The sequence below is a fragment of the Panicum virgatum genome, chromosome 5K (genome assembly GCF_016808335.1).
Source record: "Panicum virgatum strain AP13 chromosome 5K, P.virgatum_v5, whole genome shotgun sequence".
Taxonomy (NCBI): Eukaryota; Viridiplantae; Streptophyta; class Magnoliopsida; order Poales; family Poaceae; genus Panicum; species Panicum virgatum.
Genome location: NC_053140.1, coordinates 48703769 through 48727654, shown reverse-complemented (window position 1 = coordinate 48727654; position 23886 = coordinate 48703769). Strand labels below are relative to the sequence as shown.

Below are 23886 nucleotides of genomic sequence, written 5' to 3'. Positions count from 1 at the left end.
GCCCTTTTCATCGCACGTGAAGAGTTGTTAACCGAGACCGAGACAGGTCCACCCCCACCACACCACACCCGGGGGCAGCGCATCGGGCCCTGTTTGGTTTAGCTCTAGTACTACTAGCACACAATTCCCGAAAAAAGAATCTTCAATGCATGGAGTACTAAACGAAGTTTATTTGCAAAACCTTTTCACGGATGGGTGTAACTTTTCACGACGAATCTAATGATAGTAATTAATCGATGATTGGCTATAGTGATGCTACAGTAACCATTCTCGAATTGTGCGGTTAAAAACCTCATTAGGTTCGTCTCGCGAAGTAGTACAGCGCTGTGGAGTTAGTTTTGTAAATTACCTTTATTTAGTACCTCTAATTATTGATCAAAATTTTTGTGCTACTTGTGCTATTTTCATCCAAACAGGGCCTCGGTAACACGAGAGGCGAGAGCAACCAACCAGCCAGACGGATCCAAAGAACGCGAGCGCGGGGCGCGGGCCAGCCCCCCCTGCCCTGGCCGGCCGGGGGACGAGGACCAGACGAATCACGCACGCCCTGGCCTGCCCGACTGCCCCCCGCCCTGGCTGGCTACTAGTGGACGCCTAGCCCCCCTACCGGGAAAGCGGACGCGACCCGCCGCGGGGCCCGCGCGCAAGCAGAACGGCTCTATGTCTTGTCACCCGATGTGCCACCCGGGGCCCGTGCCGTGCGGTGGTGCAGTGCAGTGACCCCACAGGCAAAGCCATGAGCCATCGGCAGGCAGGGCAGAGAGATGCGCTCCGGGAAGAACTCGTCGCTCGCTGCAAAAGGCGTCGCCCCATCCGGCCATCCCCGCGTCCGCTTCTGCCGCTGCCTGGCCTAGCGGCTCCGCGTCCGAAAAGACGAGCAAAGCTGAGCGCTGGCGTGGGGTAAAGCCGTAAAAAGGAGAGATGGGGGTAGAAGAAGCAGGGAGAGAAGACCGGGCGCAGGTCACCCGAAGAAAACGTGAGCCGCCGTGCACGGGAGTGCAGCGGAGCGGAGCGGAGCGCCCCCCGGGATAGCTGCTGCGCGCGCCAGAGCTGCCGCTGGCCCACACGACCGGGTAAACAGTGAAAGCCGGTTGGTAAAACGGTGCGAGGCGCGGGAGTGTGTCGCCACGATACGACGGCTCCGCTCCTGCGCTCCTCCTTTTGGTGCCCCACGGCGGCCGGCACGGTGAATCGACCTCTCTCCATTTTTTTTACGGTTTCACGCTTTTACGTTTTACCCACACGATGCTCGGCTCTCCTCGGCTCGGCCAGATCCCGTGCTGCGGTTGCGCCGCGCCCCAGCAGACCTTCAAGCCACCCCCGGCAGCAGCGCGCCCGTGCCCATCGCGCGGCGGTACGTCCAAACAGTGGCGGTCCGGTGGACCGGTTGGCCCGGCGTACGCAGTTTTTCTTGGTTGGGCTGGACCGTCTGCTAGACGCTACACGCGACGGCTGCCGGTGGACGGGGGGAGGGTCTAGTGGCCGCCGCCCGTAGTGGCGGGCATGGAACGGGCCGATCCTACCACGTTCCCCGGTTCCCGTATGGGTATGGCCACGCCACGCCGCTTTTGCGTGCGCTGAGGCGGACGGCGCACCAGTCGCTCCTACTACTTGCCGGCGGCGGCGCCGGTTCTCTTCCCTGTCGCGCACGGAGACGGAACGGACAGGCAGGCAGGCCGGGCGCCCGGCCAAGGCGGTGGCGCGCTCGCGCGAGAGGCGAAGAGCGGCGGTGAGAAGGCACACTCATTGCTTAATCATGACCGCGCCTGCGTACGTACTTATCGGCCATTGATTGCGACTGGGTGTGTCAGATCCGTCCGTCCGTCCGTCGACTGCTGGCTTCGCATTGAAGCGCACCGGCGAAGACATGGCGACCATTTAATACGTGTCCAGCCTCGGCACGGAAGCAGCACGGTGCGCAGCTCTGCTCGGCTGCTCCTACCCCTCCCGACCCAGAGCCGTGCCCTTCGACTGTCCAGCATATGACCTACAGCTGCAGACCATCTCCCGGGCTACCGACTACGAGCGCTACTCCCCACCTGCAAAGTGCCGCGGCTGCTCCCGTGAAAGGCAGGATGGGCTCGGCTCGAGCCTACAACCCGATCAACCGAGCCGAGACGAATTCCAGGTCAAAACCACGTCCTCAGGAAAAGCTCGAAATCACACCGTTGCAAGGACTGAAGAGGAGGCCTAGAAAGAGGGATAGGATAGGAGGAAATCCGTAGGCGGAGTAATGCGGGAGAGGACGGCAGTGTGCTCTCTTTGCCCGAGGCGCTGGCGGGTGGCCTCCTGGCTGGGGAACAGTGGCACCTAAAGCAGCAGCCGGCCGCTGCTGGCTGCTGCATGCGGCCGCGCCCGGCGGCCAGTAAGCGCGCCACACAGCGGCGCAGCGCGGTGCCACTCCGCAGCGGAGCAGCGAACGCATCGGCAGCAGCCAGCAGCAGGCTAAAAAAAACCCACCCGGCGCCCAGGAGCACAAGGAAACACCCCATCCAATCCATCCCCTCACCTCACAGTCACACCCCGAACCCTCACACACCCCACCCCAGTGGCTCCCCCTTCCTCCCACCCGCACACCTCATCCCCACCTCACCTCACCGCACCCTCCTCGGCTTCACTTCACATCACCAGCAGCAGCTCGCGAAACAGCAGCGTCATAAAGGCATGGGCGTCGCAGGATAGCCACAGTGACGCAGCGGCAGCCGGCAGCGGCCCAGGAAGCAACAGCGACCGGCATCGATCGCGGCAGCCGAGGCGGGGGGAGAAGGGAGGAGGGAGCGCGGTCGCCGCAGGAGCAGAGCGGCATGGGGGGGGGGGGGGGGGCCTGACTGACTGGCTGACTGAGTGACTGACTGGGAAGGAGATGGCTGGAGCGCGACGGCCCCGGAGGCATTAATGGGGTGCTCATCCTCCTCGTCCTCCCCCTCCTCTCCTCCTCCTCCTCCCCGCCGGGTCGCGGTCGGCTCCGTCTTTTAACCGCCTTGCCCTGGAGGGGGCCGAGCGGCGGACCGCACGGGCGACCGGAGCAGGAGCCGGAACCCTAGTGGCGGCGGCGCGCGCCATGGGCATCGATCTCAACATGGTGGACGGCGAGGGCGAGGAGCGGCGCCACCCGCCGGCGGTGTGCCGGGACCTGTGGCACGCGTGCGCGGGCCCCGTGGTCGCGCTGCCGCGGCGGGGCAGCCTCGTCGTGTACCTGCCGCAGGGCCACATCGCTGCGGCCGGCGGCGGGGACGTCGCGGCGGACCTGCCGCCGCACGTGGTGTGCCGCGTCGCGGACATCGAGCTATGCGTGAGTGCGAGCAGAACTGTTCCATATCTGCGAGGTGTTTTAGCCTTTTAGAGGTGACCGGCGGCTGTTTTGGGGCTCCATTGTTTTTTATGACGAGGCTAGCATGGCTGTGTGTGCAGGCGGATGCGGCGACGGACGAGGTGTACGCGCGGCTGGCGCTGGTGGCGGAGGGTGAGGTAAACATCTGCTCGAAATTACCCGATTGGATTCGTGTGCTCACGGGGATCCGCGGGGGAGGGATCACGTTCCCCATGCTTGGATAAGATTTTTGGGGTGTCAAATGTGTCAGAGCCTGTTCCATTTTCAGTTCTCGTTGTGGTGGAGAGCATTCGTAATGTGTGCGTGTGCCTTTTTTGGCTTTGGCTGCTCAGGTTGATTTGGGAAGAGGCGCGATCGATGGAATAGGCATTTTTAGTTCTTTCTACGTTGAGGTCTTCATGGTGATTTTTCGTTATAATAGGCATCTACGTGTAATGTAGTTCCATTTAGCATGCCTAGCATACTACTATTGGCATATTTCAGTACCTAGTGAATCTTTATTGCCGTCAGCTATAATGAACAAAGACGGAATGCGAGATTAATTTCCTGAGGGATATGAAAAGAATAGTTTGACGTTTATATAAAAAAGTTCAAGCATCAACTGCACATTTTGTTCATTCAGGCATTTGGGAGAAATGTGCGTGGTGGTGGAGTTGAAGGGGACGAGGACATGGAGGATTTTGATGCTGAAAGGAAGTCCCGGATGCTGCACATGTTCTGCAAAACGCTCACTGCCTCTGACACAAGCACGCATGGAGGGTTCTCTGTTCCTCGCCGAGCTGCTGAGGACTGTTTCCCACCGCTGGTGATATATCTTTCAATGCGCTATTTGGCTCTTAAAACTGCTCCTTGCCCCGTGCTTCGGTGCTAAATGCTTTTGGTTGCTGTGTTCTTGGTAGGACTATAATCAACTCAGGCCTTCTCAAGAGCTTGTTGCCAAGGATTTGCATGGAGCCAAGTGGAAGTTTCGTCATATTTATAGGGGTGAGATCAGTTTTACACTTTACTAGACAAGAAATGAACAATGCCCTTTTTACAATATGTGTTTACAATGTTTCATGTGAAATTTTCGTCTCACACTTCTATATGGAACTTATGAGTGTTGCTTCCACATAATTTTATTATTCAGAGGCAAATAATGACCACCACTAAAACCTCTGTTAGTGTGTTATCTCTTTTTATAACACCTCTGTTAGTGTGTTATCTCTTTTTATAACACGTGTACCTAGGCTAAATCTTGGATGAATATTTTAATAATTAATATGAAATCTGTAGCAGATGTAGTCCCAACACTTTAAAATTCCTATTTTCAGGGTACTATTTTTTTCCCTCAGTTTTGCATTGGCAAAAATCTGACTGATATGAATTCTGTTTCACATTCTAGTATAAGTAGTGTTTTATAGCTTCTTCATGTGTGTGCTTTTATCTTGGAATATTGTGCGCACAGTGAAGATTACTTGGCGAAAGGGTGCCTAGCCGGATTGGTTAGGTGGCCTCAGTAGCACTCCTCAGGTCCTGGGTTCGACTCCCAGTGGGAGCGAATTTCAGGTTGAGGTTAAAAAAATCCCCTCGCCTGCCTACACGCCAAAGCACATGGAAATAGGTTCCGGCTCACCCCGGCCTGTTCTCACACGGGTTACGGTATGGGTTACGGCGCCCCTGTGTAAGGGTGGGGCAGGGGTTCGGGGGTTTTCTAGGCCTGTGTGAGAGGTCTTCTTCTTACATTAATGCCCGGGGGGCGGCTTGCCCCTCGCAGGTCGAGTTTTTTTTTTGTGAAGATTACTTGCTTTCCCGAGCAGTGTTTTGTTTCTTACAAGAATTAGTGTATTTGGAATAATGGTGCAGCTGATCTCTGATCTTGGTGTTGCCTGAGTTGTTTTTATCATCATCTGTTTCAAAATCAAGCAAGTGATGAAATTGCTTTGCATTCCAGGTCAGCCTCGTAGGCATCTCTTAACAACTGGATGGAGTTCATTTGTCAATAAGAAGAAACTGGTTTCAGGGGATGCAGTCTTATTTCTCCGGTAAACACATGAACAATGCGGTAGGCATAGGTGCATTGTGTATCTTATTCACCAACGTGTTTTTTGTTACCTTTGTAGAGGTGATGATGGTGAATTAAGGCTGGGCGTAAGGAGAGCTGTTCAGCTTAAAAATGAGGCCCTTTTTGAAGAATTCAGTAGCGACAGTGCAAAGCGACATACGTTGTCTGCTGTATATGATTCCTTGAAACATAGAAGTGTCTTTCACATTTCTTACAATCCAAGGTTTGTTGATTTAACATACACTATTCGTTCTGGTATGCTTTATCAAGCATGTAATCTTGGCTTGGTACAATATGGCATTGTTGATGACATACTGTAAAAAGATCAATAGTAAAGTTAATTAGTGATCATGCTTAAAACATAAACTTTGATCCATTTTAGCAACTTTCTTTTCCATATCTTTGCTGGTAACATGTTCCATGCCTAAATCCTTCCTTGACTAACATCTCTTGGTATATATCGTAAGTATCAAGGCAGGCCACAGGAGATGATAATTTGCTATCAAAGTTACTCCAAACCATAGGAATTTTGTAACCTGCTAATATATAACAAAAATATCCTCGGAATTCCTGTAAAAGAAGACTTGTATGTTTAATAAAGAGAGACTTCTGTGTTGGTTGAGAATAAACAGATTTCCATTTGAATCCTTTGTCCGCAGAGCTGCTGCTTCAGAATATATAATTCCATACCGGAAGTTCTTTAAGAGCCTCAACCATCAAACCTGTATTGGAGCGAGGATCAACTTTCAATGCCAGAATGAAGATGTTAGTGAAAGGTCTGTTTCTTTTCCAATTAAACTTAATTTTTTGTTGTACGCATTACATTCGTGTTTCTTACATTCTATCCTTCTAGGCGATCTGGAATGGTTGTTGGCATTGGTGAAGTAGATCCCATGAAATGGCCTGGCTCAAAGTGGAAAAGCCTGCTGGTATGCATTTCTGCTGATCTTATGGAGCTTTAGACTCTGAATCTAATTATTGCCGGCTGCCTGTCAAGATTTTATATAAATGTAGCCGCTCTTGGAGACTGGTTGGATTCTGGTAAAGATGGTTTCTACTGCAGTCTTGTTAAGGGAGTAAAGAAAGGAGAATGCTATCCAATAAACAATGAATTTGCATGCAACATCATAGGTCTTCGACCAATAAAGCGGGGACTTTCTGTCAAAAAAAGGATCCGTCAAATAAGGCGGGGACTTTGGCATATAATCCCCACCGCAAGAGAAATGCAACAACAAGAAGAATACTAGCCTTGAGCTGTTGTTAACTGATTATTGTTGACTGGGTGATAGCTATATGCAATGTTTCATGTTTGACCTTGTAGAAATAACCATACATGCTATACTGAGGCAAGCTTATAAGGAGACTTAAATCAAACCACCAGCCTGAATATTACACAGGGAAGACCAACATGGCTTTACCAGGTGCCGGAAACTTTAAAACCACACAATGTGCGCAAGAACTTGAAACTTTCTGAGGTTTTGAACTTCAGCTGCAAGTATTTATCCACAATCAAAGCATACTGGCGAAAATGTCTGCTGTTTAGCAAGAATTGCTGTTTGACTTGCTTCCCTTTATATAAGAAATAATACATGCTATGCATGCTGAGGATAATTAAATTTATAACTGTCTATTCATAATGAACAGCGCTATACTGATTTAGTAATACTAGGTTGCTGATGTGTTGTCTTTTTGTACAGGTAAGATGGGAGGATGGTTCTGAATGCAATGGCCAAGATAGAGTATCTCCATGGGAGATTGATATAGTTGGTGGCTCAGTCTCTGCTGCCCATTCTCTGTCTGCATCTAGTTCTAAAAGAACCAAGTTATGCCCTCCGGGAAATTTGGACGTTCCAACAATGTGTAAGTCATAGCACAAGACTAATGTCTGTGCATATGTACACTATCCTTGAGCTGCCAATTAACTATCGCATTGGATGTTGCAGGGAATGGTTGTACTGACTCCGTGGAAACTGGAAAGTTACCCAGGGTCTTGCAAGGTCAAGAATTGATGGGTTTTAGGACTCATCGTGTTACGTGTGCTCCTCAAACAGCTGAGGTTGCAAAATTTCAATCTTCTGATGCTAGTAGGTTCCTTACTAATGCACGAAGCTGCATGTTGAGTGGTCCAACAGGCAGACTTGCAGTACAGAACTCTGGCTTTACCTACCAATCTGTAGGCTTCAATGAATCTATTGGATTCTCAGAGGTCTTGCAAGGTCAAGAAATTTCTCAGGCAGTTCCTATGTTCCAAGGAATGATGTCTGAGGCATGTTCACTGAAAGGCGGATATGGGCTGCATGGTTATATGCATACCCCAGCTGCTGTTAATGGATTATCAGCCACAGCTCAAGAATGTTCTCTCACACTATCTACTCCGCCTGCAGCACAAGTGCCCCCACCTCATCCCAATCATATGTTTAACCAAACTCTGTCGTCACAGCTTGGACTGGGAAACAAGGCTGCTCGCGAAGGTGCAAATGGCAGTCAGCCTCGCCCATTTGATATGTCATGGGAAGCTCAGACCAGGCCACAGCATGAAACACCTGCTCAAATTAGCTTGGATCAATTTGAGGCTAGGAGAACTTCAGCACCTGGAGATGCTGCTAAAATAGGGTCTGGTGGAAGGGAGGTTCGCAAAACTAGCTGCAGGCTTTTTGGTTTCTCATTGACTGAGAAGATCTTGCCAGCTGATGATGATGGCGTGAAGGAAGTGAGTTATGAGGCTGAGTGCCAGAATCCACGGATGCTGGACTTGTTCGGGTACAACCGCTCCACCCCGAATGCTGCTCTTCCGGCTCTCTGTGCCGCCCCCTTTGGAATGTGATGCTACTTCTGTAATCTTTCCAAGTATTTTCAAGCACTCAGATTACAAGTTCTACTTTCCCAGTACCCCGGTGTATGCATAAGCTGTCTTTTGACCTCATTCCCTTCATTGGTCTGCTCAAGTTAATCAGCATCTGCACAAGTCAAGGAAGGATGATTGGTGAACCATTCCTCTGCATGGCTCACCTGGCCATCCAAAGCATTATGGTTGTGTATCGTGATATGCACCATTGTAACTTTTGTTGTGGCTATCCTTCATATCCATTGTGCGATGAAGCTAACGATGTGCCCTAAAAGTACGTCGCTCGCAGATTTAGATTCATGGGAAGGTCTGTCAGCTTTAATGTACCGGTTATGTGTCTTAGCTCTATCATGAGCCTTGGTTGCAGTGGCATGCCTAGGTCTTGTGATTGTATCAGTACGTAAGACCATTGCTTCGTAAGACATATTGCTTATGGACCTTTATTCTGGTGCGTTGTGTGTGGATGCATGAATAATCATTTTCCTGGTAGCTTACTGGGAGATCAGTCGTGTAGAACTGTTTATGAATGTTGGAGAATGGCTATTTGACTGAAGAAACAGAGTGCAGAATAGCCTGCGTGTTCTAGAGGAAATCAAGGGTAGACCTCGATCACCGACCGGATTCCGAGGAAGGCGACGATCTTGTAGCCGCTGAAGCCCGCGTCCTCGAATATCTTGCGCCACTCGCGCTCGTCCCGCTCGGGGCTCCCGACCACCCCCATCATCATCACGTCCCACAGTAGCTGCGTCTCGGTGGCCTTCTCGTCTGCCGGGCTCGATCCCACCACGGCACCACCAGGTCCATCACGATCACCCTGCCGCCGGCCTCCCTCGAAGGGATCGCCTCCCTGCACCGCCGCAGTAAGCGCACGCACTTCTCGTCGTCCCATCCATGCAGGACCCACTGCACAAGGAGGAGTCAGCAACCGCGACGTCATTGTTCAGTTTCACATGGTAAAGGAGAGTGATGAGGTGATAGCGAAGCGGGCGCCGGACACCCGGACCTTGAGGAGGACGGCGTCGGCCTTGGGGACGTTCTCGAACATGTCCCCGGCGACGAACTCCGCGCCGCCGCGTTCGCCTTGCGGGACGCTGGCCACGACGTGCGGCAGTTCAAGGACGCTGCACCTGACGTGCGGGAACGCGGCGGCGATGGCCCTGGCGGCTCCGCCGGACCCGCCGCCGACGTCCACCAGCGAGGTGAGGCCCCGGAACACGTCGCGGTGATCGCGCACGAGCACGCCCATCACGAACCGGCCGTCGCACGCCATGGCGTCGTTGAACGCCGCGCCGAACTCCCGGTCGCCCTTCGCCACCGCCCAGAGGTCGCGACCGTGCGCGGCCTCGAACGGGACGCGCGCCGCGGCGGTGCGGGCGTCCGCGGCGCCAAACCAGGACGCCAAGGACATGGACGGCGACACGACGATGGGGTGCAGCATGGCGAGAGCGAACGGAGATAGGTCCTGCCCACCCGCGCCGGGCGCGGACACGAGGAGGCGGGAGAGCGGGGTGAGCCCGTAGCGGGCCGCCGCGTCGTCGAAGACGAAGAACCCGGCGTGCGCGAGCAGCCGCATGAGGCGGCGCAGGTACGGCGCCCTGGAGGGCGGCAGGGAGAGCGCCGCGGCAACATCCGCGACTGTTGCGGCGCCGCCGAGGCGGTGCACGGCGTCGGGGGTGCCGAGCTCGACGGCGCACCGCAGGGACATGGATCTGGTGTACGCGAAGACGTGGTTCCACAGCTCGGCCTGCGCATGCATGAGCTGATCGCCGGTGGCGTCCATGGCTCGTTCGCTAAAGTGACTAGCGTTTGGGCTTGAGGTCAAACAAAATGGCCGTTCGTGTTTGTAGAAGCGCTGCGTTTCTTCGCCTTTGAAGATCCAAGATCGGTTCCTAGGTTCTTGTCGCTCCGCGCAGACGTTCCATGGAAAATGGTAGTTGTCATTTTCATCTTGCAAGTGTGTGTATTATATGCACAAGTCAACAACTAATGCCGTATTGTCTTTCGAAAAAAAAAAACAACTAATGCCGTATTACTAGCTAGTGAATCAGTAGCCAATGTAATCACCTAGCTCATAGTTTATTGCTAGCAGTAGACTAGTTGCTTGCAATATGCAAATTGCAGAGCCATTGTTGAGTCAAAACTCATAAGAGAACTGCGGTAGATGCTAAGACGCCTGCTAGTGTGCTCCTTCCTTTCTTCCTAAATACCGTCATCTTTGTACAAGTTGTTATTGTTATGCAATCAGTGACGGACCGTGACAGAAACGTAGGGAGGGTCAAGCTTGTAAATAGCATAAGTGCTGCAGTGATATGTACCAAGTCAGTGTAAGCATTAACGATTACACATGATTGGATTATAATTCATATGAAATACAAGTGACCAAGAGTATTTAGAGCGTCTCTAAGAGACTCTTTATATCCTTCCTAGTTTACAGGAATAGAGATTTTTGTGAAAAAATGCCCTCCAACAGCCTCTTCAATTGAATATCTAAATATAGACATTTTTTATTCTGAATTTCTCGCAAGCAAAAGATGAAGAGCGAGAATGAATCTTTAGACTACATACAAGACATAGAAAAGTTGTTGGAAAGTACAAGGATATAGAAAATAATTTTTACTCAAATGACTCTAAATGATGATTTAGAGAGTAGATTTTAGAAATGCTCTTGGAGATGCTCTTACCATATCAGACTATAGAATATACCAAGATATAATGGCTGAGCCATATTATTCAAAAGAAAAAAAAGAAAAGGAGATGTCTTCTCACAGACTTTAGGGATTGTAGTGTACTCAGTTGACTGACATTAGATGAGCCATATTTTAAGAAAATTAGTTACAGATGGGCATGTTGAGGAAGCTTTTGGACATCTAACGGCTGCTGCGGCGCTGGCCCAGATAGTCCGACAGGGAGCGAGACATGAAGCGCCATGGCCAACGAGCTAGAAATGCTTCGAGCTGCGAGCTTTCTCCATGTCCCGAGTGCTCTCCATCGTGCACTTGCGATTGAGGTCGTGGATCAGTGCGTGGATAGTGCACTCACCTAACATCAATACAAGTCTGTCCTCGCAGAAAAAACATCAGTACAAGTCTTGACTACCAACCAAACAAGTTCATTTCATAAAAAAACCAAACAAATTTAATGTAATTGCAATGTGTATAAAAGAGAAGATTAGTCCGGATCAATAGTTACTTCATCCGACCTATGGGAAGTGTAATTTTAAGATTTAAATTTATAGTTAAGTAGGATTAAAGAGTAGAAATTAAACCATTGCTGTTAGATAGATTGATCAGGTTGATGACTGCAAGTGGGATGAAAGTAGATCCGATTGGAATGGATATCCATTTGTTTTTGTTGAACGTGAAGCAAGCGAATATTACACAGATACAATTATGAATAAGGCTCCGTTTGGATGTTGATATTGGAGAGCTTGGCATTGTATTGGTTTCAATACCAAATCAGGCTAGGTATTGAAATAGACTCAATACCAAAGCTATTGTTTGGATGTAGATAGAATTTTTAGATGGAATTGAATGAGTCAGCTAATATCAATTCTCGTTTGGATGTGCATCTCCAGAAATTGAAATTGGCATCCTCCTCCACCCCCAGCATGGCCATGGCCTCAGCATCCTCCTCTGCGCAGCCCTCACCCCGTCATCCTCCTCCTCTAGCATGGCAATGGCAGATCTCAAGTGGCTGGGCGGACCTTGTCATCCTCCGTCGTGCGTCTGCGGCTCGCTGTCCCCCTCCGCACCTCGCTCGTCTTGCGGAGGTGGGCATGGGAGGGGCGGAACAGCTCGCCGTGCGGAAAGGGCAGGGGAGAGGCGGCTTGGCTCGCTGGTCGGAGAGGAGGCACGGGTAGGGCGCGGCTGCTCACAGCACAGATAGGGCAGGGGAAGGGCGGCAGCCCACTAGCCGGAGAAGAGGCAAGGAAGGGGTGGCGCAGCTTGCTGTGTCGAAGAGGGAAGGGGAAGAGGCGGGACGGCCTGCTGGTCGGAGAGACAGACAGGGAAAGGTGAGCACGACTCGCCGGAGAGGAGGCAGGGGAGTGGTCAGGGGCGGAGTTCCGGTGGCGGTGGTCGGGGCGGAGTTCTGCGATGGAAGAAGAGAAGCGACGATCCAATTCATCCCAATACGGAGGGGTGAGGCTCCGCATTCACGAAGGGCTATTTTAGTTCAGGATCAATTCTTCGGTATTGGTCCCCAATACCAATTCCAAATTTTGTAGACATCCAAACAACTTGTATTCACTAGATCAAATTCCAATTCCCAATACCGAGCTCCAATACTGACATCCAAACGGACCCTAAGGATTTTTCCAGATATTGGAAATAGTGTGGAGCACATCGGTGGAAAGTAGACAGAAATACTAAGATAACACATGTTTAGCGTTGTATGGATTCGAACATCGAATCAATCATAAACCAAAAATATAACACAAAAAATACTCACCTTTGTGATCCACAACGTGATTTACAAATCACATGTAAAGTACCACTAATAGTTTTTTGACACTTCATTGTGTGGTAATCAAATATTCTACTATAAACCTCGGATAATCCATCTTTAATTATTGAATAGTCCATATCCATGGGATTTTGCTAGTATCATATTCTACTTTTCACATCCGTGCGCAATCGGATTTTAACTATTCACATCACATAGATGTTAATAACCCACCCATATATCCGTAATTCAGATTCAAAAATTACATGTACCACTTTCAGCCCCTAGCTAAAAAGAAATAAAAAAGAAATATTCTGAAACATAGTTCGATAGGAAAAAAAGCTGATGCAGTATGATCAATACTTTATTGAGGAGCAATGTGATAGTTGTCTTTTTACCAACAAAAATATACAAAAAGCAAATTACCCACTTTGTTTCAAATTATAGATCATTTTAATTTAGATGTACTGTGTACTTATAATTTGGCGAAGGAAGTACTTGAGAAATGACAGTCCTACAGGGGTGTTTTTATAATTGTTTCCAAGATAGAGCCGGAATGCCGGATGAGTAAGTAGATGACTATGCGCTGTAGACATAGTCAAAAGTTTGTTTCAAGGGGACAGATTCCCGGCGATGTCGGCGGCACCGGCTGCTAGCGCGTGGTCGCGGCCATCTGCAGCCACGGGGCTCCGCGAGACGGCCTTCTTCCCCGGCAGCGCCAGCTTCGCCGCTACGCGACTCTGCATCGGACGATGTTACTCGGACAGAACCTTGTAAGCCCCCTTATCTCGCATGGAGAATATCTTCGATTTCTTGATCCATTCTTGAGGTCGCCTACGAATTTCCTGGCGGTGGATCCACTCGATCGATTTGATGGTGTTATTATCTGTTCCTCTCGTGTCCCTCAGTTTGAAACGGTTCGGCCCATTTGGGGAGTAATTTCTCTCGTATCTCGCGAATAGATTTGGGATTAAACTGCGCTGAGAGCAGATTCTTTGTCAATTAGTCGCTAGTGCGGTGCTCCAGTGGACACAGTTTGGGTGACCCCAAAAGGCAGGTTAGTTTGATGAATATGAGGCCTCCAGGCAGTAAACATTTTTTTTTCTTTCAAGCATCGATTACTAACGCATATTCAGTTGGTTCTAATTCTAAAGACCCAAACTCCACCTTGTGAACCTAGACTCCCTTAATCAATTGATCCTGATATGTGAATCAACTGCACGTGTAATTCTTAATTAAGTATTTGAACTCTGGAGCTAGGAGAAAAGTTCAGGAGTGGTATTTGCATGAATGTGATTTCAAAACACTTTCCACAGGAAATGCTGAATCATATGCTATTCTCAAAATGGCTGACATGTCATTTTCAGTGCAGGGATTCAAATTGCAGATTCCAATTTGAGAAGATGCAAAATTATCCATGTTAAAAGCGGGGAGTCTGATGGATATTCAAAAACTGAGGATATGTTGGTCGATGAAGAAACTCTTCAGTCTAATTTGGACAGAGCCATTGAGGAAGAAGATTATGCCCGTGCCGCAAAGATCCGGGATGATCTACGTATCCTCCATGAGGATGCTAAAGCTTCGCTCCTTGCAGCCAATGCACGGTTCTACAATGCCTTCAAAAATGGAGATATTGCCGCGATGTACTCTATCTGGGCTAAGGGTGACCATGTGTATGTAATACATCCTGCTGCAGGTCGGATATCTGGTTATGATGTGGTCATGCAAAGCTGGGAGATGGTTTGCAATGCAGATTATGAGTTTCCACTGAGTATTGATCTCAGGAACATAGAGGTTTACATCTGTGGCAACCTCGGTTATGTCACATGCTTGGAGGTGGTGAAGAACAAAGGAAGAACTTGGGGAAAGCAAGTCGCCACCAACATCTTTGAGAAAGTTGATGGCACATGGCTGATATCTGTTCACCATGCTTCGCACATCGAAGAATGAAACGCGCTGACACACTTGGTGACCAGGGATGGAAATTTTGACAGAGACCCACCATGTACAATTTTGAGAATTTTATAGCTTCTGTGTACTTTATGGACTATTATGAATTGTGCATCTACATTCCATAGGAGGCTTCAGTTTTTCAAGTGAATTTTGCAGTCATTTTTTTTTATTTTCAGAGTTACAGGCATATATTGTCAGATGGACCATGTATGAGTTGACCGGTAGTTTTACAATTATTTGGTGGCAGTGGCTATGGACTTGGCTTACAAGAAACACAGTCCATACCCAAGCTACTTCATCATAACCAATTTGTCGTACTTCTTGTGGTATTTATCTTGGAACTGTAGTGTTTATATTGGAACTGTGGTATTTATCCAAGCTACTTCTTGTGGTATTTATCTTGTGGTCACCAATCCGTAGTCAAAGGTTTTTTTTTTCCTGGGAACTGTGGTGTCAAAAATTTTGGTGATAACTTGTTTGTTGAAGTGAATCTTCAAGCATGAGGGTGCTGAATTTTTTTACTGGCAACTTATCGTTGCTGGCAGTCAAACATGTTTATGATGTGTGGTATTATCTTGCTCGCTGTCTTGAGAAATCGTTGCACCGAGGCATGGACGTAAGTTCAACCATGACACGTCGATAGTAAATCCTCACTGTTGAGTGTTGATTATGCACAGAGATGTGTGCAACACCGTTCAAGAATCTAATTATTTTTAATGATTCAAATTTTGAATTAACAATGCACAGAGTATCTTAGAACATTTTTCCGAGGAGATTAGGTCATCAATCAGGGGGCAGAAAAGTAATTAGCAGACAAATAAAAGGGACCGAAGCGATCTACTTGGGCAATAAGCCTGAACCCGAGGGGCATCGATTCCCACTCTTTCTGCGCCCCTTCCATCCCTCTCCTTCCTCCCCAAGAAAAAGGAAACGCGGCGAGCAACAACCTCCGCCGCCGCGCACCAACGCCACGTCCCGCGCTCCCCCTCTTATGACTGAAGAACCCCGCCCCTTCCCCTCGGCGAGCACGGTCGGAGGAGACTAGAGGAGCAGCAGCAGCAACGACGCGGTCGGGGAGGAGGGCGATGATGCTGCCGCTGGTGAAGCTCGGCTCGCTCGCGTTCCGGACTCTGAGCAAGCCCATCGCGGCCCGCCTCAAGCACAACGCCGGCATCCACCCCAAGTTCCGCGGCTTCATCATCGGCATCGCGCAGGTGATCGACACGCTGATTTTTTTCCCCGTACTGCAATCTGCGCGTTGATGCTTGGGTTTGATGCTTGGATTAGTTTCTGTTTGCCGTGGAGGAATTCCTTCTTGCGGTTGCGGTTATTGCTGTTTTTGTGGAATCTCGCAAGTTGGGGGCTGCTTGATCGTTTTTTTTTTCTTGAGTACGGGTTTGCAGCGAGCTTTCCGAGATTCTGGTCTTCTTTAGAGTGGCGTATTGTTCTTACAATGACTTGGACTGTTGCATTTGATCGCGTGAGGGATACCTGCGGAATGGATTTCTTGATTATAGTGTTTTGACCTCACGAGGGATACCTGCGCAATGGATTTTTGGATTATTGCGTTTGATCTCTCGAGGGATACCTGCGGAATGGATTTATTCAATGTGCCATGTTGTCAGGGATTCAGGAATTTTGCTCTCATGTGGGAAGATGTACTGCCTTGATTCATATCGTTAGTGACACAGGAGTAGTGAATGAATTGTTGTTGTGAGTTTGTGATCTTATCGTGTCCCAAGAGTTAGGTGTGGACAAATTTCTGAAGTACATGGCTTTTTCTGAATGTTCACATACCAATAGGAATATCTGGGTGGTGAGGACATGTCAGAATGATGCGCCTTAAGGACCAGTTAAACTTGGATTTGCGTTTGATGCTATATCAGTATTGTGCGTGTAAGGTAATGATAGGCCCGATTCATTCTTCCATACTTCGAGAGCAATTGCAATGATACCCCACCCAAACACGATAAAAAATTCCACAATGGTCCTTGTAAAATACTTCTTCAAATGCTGATTATGTAATAGGCACACAGTCTTCCGAGGAATGTTGAACATAGAAAATTAGAAATGTTGTTCAGTGCTTCTGAGGAAAATTTTCACCACGAGGTTTGCATTGTACAACAACTGAAAATGCAGCAAGTTACTAGCACTGTTCCATCATGGTATTGATTTTGTTCTATACTTTGTTTGCATTTTATGTGTTGCTCCCTTAGTTTAAATTGAATATATTCAGTTTCTGTAATATCACAGATGGAATCACAGTAATGAGTAATCAGCACCATATGTTATGGGTCTACTGTAACTGATACATTTTATGGCACACTGTTCAGGCAAACCATCGTTTCACAACAAATATGCAGAGGCGACTTTACGGGCGTGCGACTGACATTCACATTCGGCCACTGAATGAGGAGAAAGCTATTCAAGCTGCTGCAGATCTTCTTGGCGAACTATTTGTTTTCTCGGCAAGTATTCTTGATCTGCATTACACTGAATAGCAAGTATCTTTTTTGAAGTAATGTGAACAGAAAAGGATTGTGCATTTTTCTTGTCATGAATGCATGGTGGGAAATTCATTTTTTATCATTTTAGAAGTAATGTGAATAGAAAAGGATTGATGCATTTTTCTTGTCATGAATGCATGGTGGGAAATTCAATTTTTTTTCATTTTAGAACCGAGATTTCCTTATTTTTGCACTAGCTCCTCAGGTGCATTATGTCAAATGACTAGAATTGACGTGTACTCGGCATAATTTCTCAGGTTGCTGGTGCTGCAATTATCTATGAGGTGCAAAGAAGTGCTAGGTCAGAAGCCAGGAAAGAGGAGGTCCGCAATCAGGAAATGGAGGTAATATGTGCCTCCAACTGTTCTCTTGGAGACATTAGTTCATTTTTTAATGCAAAACATGACATTGCCAGGATATATTCTGAACCGCAAGTGTAAAGCAGAATTAAAATATGATTTTAGTCAATTGTAGTTCCTCTATTCTTGGCTTACGTGATGTTTTATGAGTACTGACTGGTTTCAACCGTATTGTACAGTCCATGCATCTGCAAAAGAATAAGAAACTAAGAAGATTGCAATTCGACCGTGTGTTAAATATTCGCAAGCCTTTTCCATGATAATTGACTGTTCATCTCCACACGACAGGCGATAAAGAAAAGGGAGGAGCAACTAGCCATCGAAGTGCAGCTCATGAAACAGAAAATTAGCGAGATGGAGCGGAAGTACTCGAAGTGGACTCTTCAGGGATTCCGCGGCTTCGGCGCTGCCCAGGCGGCAGCTCAGCCTGCTGGTACGCAGCAGCCGACAGCTGCGTAGTCGCTCTACTGCTGCAACTGTCCATAGCTTGCCGTCCTGCATTCTGAACGGCCGACTGCCGACTTCCTCTGTTTCCCTTGCATTACTCGGTTACATTGATTGGACAGAAGTTGCCGATAAAAGGCTGAAGGTTTTGCAGCGTAAGTTGCAGATACTGAATAGTAGTCGAGAGAAATTTGAGCTGAATCGAAATTGTTAGCGGATCAGACTGGTGACGTGACATTCAGTTCAAAGTTTTGACATGCCCATGCTCAAGAAAAGTCTTGGAGCTTAGGAGTTGTTTGTGGTGTAATGAACCGTACCAGCATCTCGTGATTTTTCACATTTAAAGTGGCTTCATTACGACCTTTCACAGTTGCTTCTTGTTCGAATCTGGCCCGGGACATGCGTTGTTTTACTGAATTTCCTTTTTGAGGAACAAAACGCAATTAAAAATGCCCCAGCAAAGGTGATGGGTAAAATTTCCTGTTCGAATTTTTTCCTTTGATATCGCAGAATAGGAAGGGCACAATGAAAATGCACCACGAAACATCAAGAATCTGTATACATGCGGTGTGGCAAAAGAAATGCATCTGCAAAATCTTGGCCGTATGTGATATGATTATTTACCGCATTCCTACTACTGAAACGGAATGATAAGCTGGAACAACAAAAAAAATGTCCTGACAGCATCAGAGCTATTCAGATTTTCCAAAAAAAGAAGTTACTATCATTAGTCGAATTCTAGGACCACCTTGCCAGGAACTAACTTTTTCTCCTTGGCCATATGAGCTTCTCTTACTTGGTTGATGGAAAAAGTCTTTTCCACAGGTATCTGCAACTTCCCAGCTCCAGACAGTCTTTGTATCTCATGAAGCCCTTCAGCATCAGCTCTCATGTAAGTCCACCAATACTCTGAAATTAAATTGGATACAGGTATCAGGACATCTTATATATAAGTGGCAGTAGCAGGTAACCTACATAGAAATGCGCTTCCATAATGTAAAGATCATAGTGAACAGTGATGAGGAAGCTAAGCTTAATGCTACGTACAGAGTTTTACACGAGACGCGTGCAAACATACATCATAATTTCATAAAACACATCCATCATTTCATGTCCTGAATGGCTGGATGTTTTTCTTTTAACAAATCCCATTGAAAATCTAGATCCGACCAGTTCAGAAGGAGCAAATACACCACTTGCTGGGTTAAAAGAAAAGGACAACCCAGTGCTCTCAACTTTGTGTATGTCAATTGTGCACGGGAATTGAGACAGTATTTCGTAAAGAATTTGGGGGATTGGTCTACAGGACACTTATATAATGTGCTTTGGTCTGCAGGACACTGTTGAAGAACTTGGCTTGCACAATACTCATTTGTATCCTAGAGACAAAAAATGAAAGTGCTGCAGACAAAAAACTCCATGGCAAAAGATCACTAAAAATCAGTGTTCTACAGACAAAAATCTCAAACAATTTGATCCATTGCTAAATTATAATTAAAAATTGATAATGAAGGTTGCTTTCAAATACTACTAGCTAACAGTTACTAGTATTCCTCCAGAGAAGTGCTCAGTACAATTTGTGAGAACCCTGCTAAAGTTTGGATAGGTTTACTTATGATACACCGAAAATTCTGGGAGATCTGCATGTATTCTTATAAGTTCTAGTTGAAAACATCTTTGTCCTTGGCTAGTTTGTGATTGACAGTAATATGCCAGTTCATTAGAATTGTGATCCTATTTAGGAGCGGAACTAGGATCCCAGAATTGAGACACGAAACAAACAAAATTCATGTATCCAAAAAAAAGTGAGAATAAAAGCTCATTACCTATTCCATGAGAATAACGATACTGCATCTGTTTCTTTAGCAAAGCAGCAGTAGCAGCAGGAAGCCCTACAGCTAATCCATATCTATCTGCTAGTGCCGCTGCTTCTCCCTATCATGTTTAGGACAATATGATAAGAAAAGATAGGATAGAGACAACAGAAGCGCAAAAGGCGCATAATGCAGATCAATCACCTGAAGAGTCATATAGTGTCCACCTCTCCTAAGAACATTTATGCCAATTCTTTCAGTCTCAGGTACTCCAATGGTGTCTAAAACAGCATCAAACTTCCCTTTGACTGTTGCTTCTGTATCCTGCAAGGCAGGCCATCTAAGATGAACAAGATAGGACTCAAAGCAAGGGAATTTCAATCTTCAAAAGAAAATGCAATGCAGGTAGGACAATGACTATCCATTTATCCAGTAGTAGAAATTACTCATGTTAATTGGCAATAAATCATAGTCCAGTAGAACAAACTAAAGATCTCAACATCTTCTATTACAAGTTTATATAAGGTTCCACATATTTGTGCAACTTAAACCAGCTAACAAACAAATAGATGACAGGAGCACCCCCACCCCACTTCCTACAATTCTATACATACCGGATTTTCATCTCAATACATGGAGAAAAAAGTTACATTAGACCTAGGCAAAAACACAGATTTAAGTGTATGCCACATCCCTCAAATCTGCAAGCGGGAGCAGCAGCAAAGCATTAAGCAGTTATCCAGCTTCATAGAGCTAAGTGGCAAAAGAACCTTTGATCAGAATTTCCCTTTTCTCCCATGTGTAAATAAATCATCAGCTATTATGTAATGGAGCTATAGTGATAGAAGAAGTCCATGAAGATCCATCCAGTGTATTAAGTATCATACAACCATTACATAACCACTCATATAAAATACAACATTTTCTATCCTGCTATAAACAAAAAATGTTGCTCACATGCGCAGCAAGATTTTACAAGATAACTGGACAAGCAAATAGCATATTAGAAGGGCAAAAGAATTAACAACTTTATACGTTAAAAGGTCAAATAAGGATAATAGTTTCAAAGGCTATTTACCTCAGCGGTGTAATCAATAGCTTGTTCAGCACCAGCTCCCATAACTCGCTCAACACTTTGGGCTCCACAGGTGGCAGAAACCCCACACCCTGCAGCTACTGCAAGCTGTACAGCAGCTAGCCCAACCGCTCCTCCTCCACCAATCACAAGTACTCTTTGTCTAATAAATTGCAACAAGTTGCATCAAACTCAAGCGAATAAATAAACAACAATGCAATATGTTTCTAGTCAATCAGTAATGAATTGGCATTTTGCAGATAATGACAAGAGTGGCTTGTTCGCCTAACTAACAGAACGATCTTCAGATGAACAACATGAGACAGTTGGCGATCAAGTAGAAGACAAGGAAGGATAAGTGCTGGGCAGAGCATCACAAGATCTCCCCCCCCCCCCTTTTATATTAGTACTATTTACTAAGAAATTAAGATAAATTCAAAATTATGCAAACTTTTATAGGAGCACACTAACTTTTGCCAGTCCTATGTTTCTTAGCTGTTCTCTGCACAAGCATATTATAAGGACTCATATCATTACAAAAAAAAGGGAAAAAAGAAATGAAAGACTATGAAACTGTCAGTCACAGATTAAATTTTATAACATTAGAATAGTCACTAGAGTAACACAAAAATGAGTTCAAGTAGTTAGAGCGCCCCACCTAGCCAACCCGACCATAAAACCCAGGTGTTATAGTGGGAGGGGTGGGGGATTTTATCCTCAGTCCAACATTCCCCCTACGGCGTGCGAGCCCGGCGTAGCCCGCAGCAGGTTCTAGTGCCCGGCGTAGCCCACAGCAGGTCTCAGCACACGAGAGACGCAGGGGAAATCGCGCAGCGGAGATTGCGTGGCCGGAAGGGATCGAACCCAGGACCTCGGCTCTGGTACCAAGTTAGAGCGCCCCACCTAGCCAACCCGACCATAAAACCCAGGTGTTATAGTGGGAGGGGTGGGGGCTTTTATCCTCAGTCCAACACAAGTGATTGAATGTATCAAACATAAACTGAAGCAGAAGAAGCAAAATGCTATCTGCCTATTAAATGGTGCGTATATATAATCAACATACCCTTCAGAAATTCGAGCCGTACCATGCAAAGCACGCCATGCAGTCAATGCAGCAAATGGGATTGCACTAGCCTCCTGCGACATAGCAATGGTTTTATACAAATTTGTAGTGAGATGCTTAACACTTGGCTGAATTCATAATAAAAAAACGTGCTACTTTCCACTAATAAACAAAGAACAGGGATAACATTTTGGACATCCCTAGCGCTCTTCTTCACCAAAGAAATCGATGTGTGTCCTTGAAATAAATAAAAACATATTGCACACAATAGAAAACAGGGTCCCCCTATTTCAAATTAGGTACTACTGTACTCAGCCTATAAGTTCATCCATAATAATGGACATCAGACAGAAATTGGTCCTAGCATAGCATTTCTCATAATATGCTAGAAAGAAATGGGGAAATGAATTTAATGACACCTACTGCATGACTGAGTGTAGATGGTTTGGGAGTAAGTTCATCCAGTGAAAGAATTGCATAATCAGCATATGTCCCTCTGAGAGCTGTTGGATGCAATGCACCGAACACTTCTTGCCCAATAGAAAATGACGATGCAGAAGTCCCTGTGGCTGCAACTTCACCGCTAATGTCCCGTCCAATGATAAGAGGTAGGAGGGGCTCGAATATGGAGCGTCCATAACCAGATCGCATCTGAACACAAACAACGCTTTTAGCATGTAGATAGCAATAAACAACATAGTAACAGAACCTAAAGCAGTTTCATAATTCCAATAGCATATAGGAATACAAATTCAATTATGTGTCCAAATTTACCAAGTCATCCATCTAATTTTCTCATGATTCTGCCTGCTTAGACAATTCTATCATAATGTTTGTAGTAATACATTGATTTCAAATTTCTAACCTGATATATTTGCCCAAAGTAAGATAGTACCACGTTACTCATTTGGGGGTCATAAATTATGAAACACCACCCTTTGCCTTTGTTGCAAATGCGTGTTCTTTTCGCAGGACAAAGTTCAATATGTCCAAAAGAGTGAAATCACAGTAAATAATAAGAAACCATTGCAAACTAATCCATGACTCTAATTTTGCAGCGCCTAAACCAAGTTGGACCCCCAACATGCAAAGACTTTTCATGAGACGTTTCCGTTAAATTCAGTGGGGGGCGGGGGCGTAGGTCCAAAATGGGGCGCTCACTCGCAGGTCCAGGGGGTTGATGGAGACAGCGCGTGTGCGCACGAGCAGCTCCCGCGGCTTCAGATCGGGCACGGGCACACCCTGCCTGACCTCCAGCACCTCCGGCCCACCGTAACGCGGCACCAACACGGCGCGGCAGCTCTTCTCCGCCGCCGGCGACGACGCGGTGGATGCCGGCCGCGCCCCGGCGATCCGCCGGCGGGCCCTCACCGCCCTCCACCACATCGCGCTGCGGCCTCGCCCCACAGAACCCTAGCGTCTGGCGCTTGCGAATCGCGAGCCGCGAGGCGGCAATGGCTGGCTCGGCGACGCGACGGCGACGCTCTTGGTTGGAGACCGGAGGAGGAGGCGAGGGCGAGAGTGTGAGAAGGGGTTAAGTATCGGTTTATGTGATATGACATGTGGGGCCAGGGAGAGCGGGGCTCAACGTGTCCTCGCGCGAGCAGACGTGGCTCTAGCAGGGTGCGACCGTGCGCGTCGGTGTGCCGGGCGTGGTGTGGGCGATGCGTCCGGTTCCCAGCCAGGAGGCGCGGTGTCGGGGTTGGAGAGATCTCGTCCGTCAAACAGAGTTTGTGCGGTCCAGATCTATTGGAGTAGGTAGATCGGGAGTGGATTAGGCTTTGCAACGCTGACACCAAAAGACGACTTAACAATAAAATATTTGATAGTGTGCTCTGGGTTTATTCCAGCTAATTCTCGCCCATATAGTACTATTAAATCGGCTAAAATCAGCTAAAATCAGACCAACCAAACGGGATGAATTAGAAGAGCTGAAAACAAACTAGCGTAAGAAGGCTTTATACAACTAAACTCCGCATGCCAATTGGCGATAACACTGTAGCTGGAG

The 23886-nt window shown here is 47.3% G+C and overlaps 4 protein-coding genes and 1 pseudogene across 4 annotated transcripts; 3 read left to right on the top strand and 2 right to left on the bottom strand.

Annotated features, from left to right (window-relative positions):
• The first annotated feature begins 2549 nt into the window (after positions 1-2549).
• Positions 2550-8725, top strand: LOC120708069 (auxin response factor 3-like). Its single transcript, XM_039993162.1, has 10 exons — positions 2550-3292; positions 3412-3468; positions 3954-4136; positions 4231-4315; positions 5265-5355; positions 5434-5598; positions 6035-6151; positions 6229-6304; positions 7073-7235; positions 7319-8725. The coding sequence occupies exons 1-10, from the start codon at positions 3062-3064 to the stop codon at positions 8197-8199; spliced, it is 2049 nt and encodes a 682-aa protein (XP_039849096.1). The 5' UTR covers positions 2550-3061; the 3' UTR covers positions 8200-8725.
• Positions 8609-10025, bottom strand: LOC120708070 (annotated as a pseudogene).
• A 3194-nt stretch (positions 10026-13219) lies between these two features.
• Positions 13220-14977, top strand: LOC120708068. Its single transcript, XM_039993161.1, has 2 exons — positions 13220-13436; positions 14031-14977. Exons 1-2 carry the CDS (start codon positions 13297-13299, stop codon positions 14611-14613), a joined length of 723 nt encoding a protein of 240 aa, XP_039849095.1. The 5' UTR covers positions 13220-13296; the 3' UTR covers positions 14614-14977.
• Positions 14978-15482: 505 nt separating this feature from the next.
• Positions 15483-18288, top strand: LOC120708067 (optic atrophy 3 protein homolog). Its single transcript, XM_039993159.1, has 4 exons — positions 15483-15830; positions 16950-17084; positions 17381-17467; positions 17771-18288. Exons 1-4 carry the CDS (start codon positions 15702-15704, stop codon positions 17939-17941), a joined length of 522 nt encoding a protein of 173 aa, XP_039849093.1. The 5' UTR covers positions 15483-15701; the 3' UTR covers positions 17942-18288.
• Positions 18289-18393: 105 nt separating this feature from the next.
• Positions 18394-23425, bottom strand: LOC120708066 (reticulon-4-interacting protein 1, mitochondrial-like). Its single transcript, XM_039993158.1, has 7 exons — positions 23040-23425; positions 22302-22529; positions 21879-21952; positions 20819-20978; positions 19945-20064; positions 19753-19861; positions 18394-18835 (listed from the first exon to the last, which is right to left on the bottom strand). Exons 1-7 carry the CDS (start codon positions 23262-23264, stop codon positions 18654-18656), a joined length of 1098 nt encoding a protein of 365 aa, XP_039849092.1. The 5' UTR covers positions 23265-23425; the 3' UTR covers positions 18394-18653.
• Between the last annotated feature and the right edge of the window lie 461 nt (positions 23426-23886).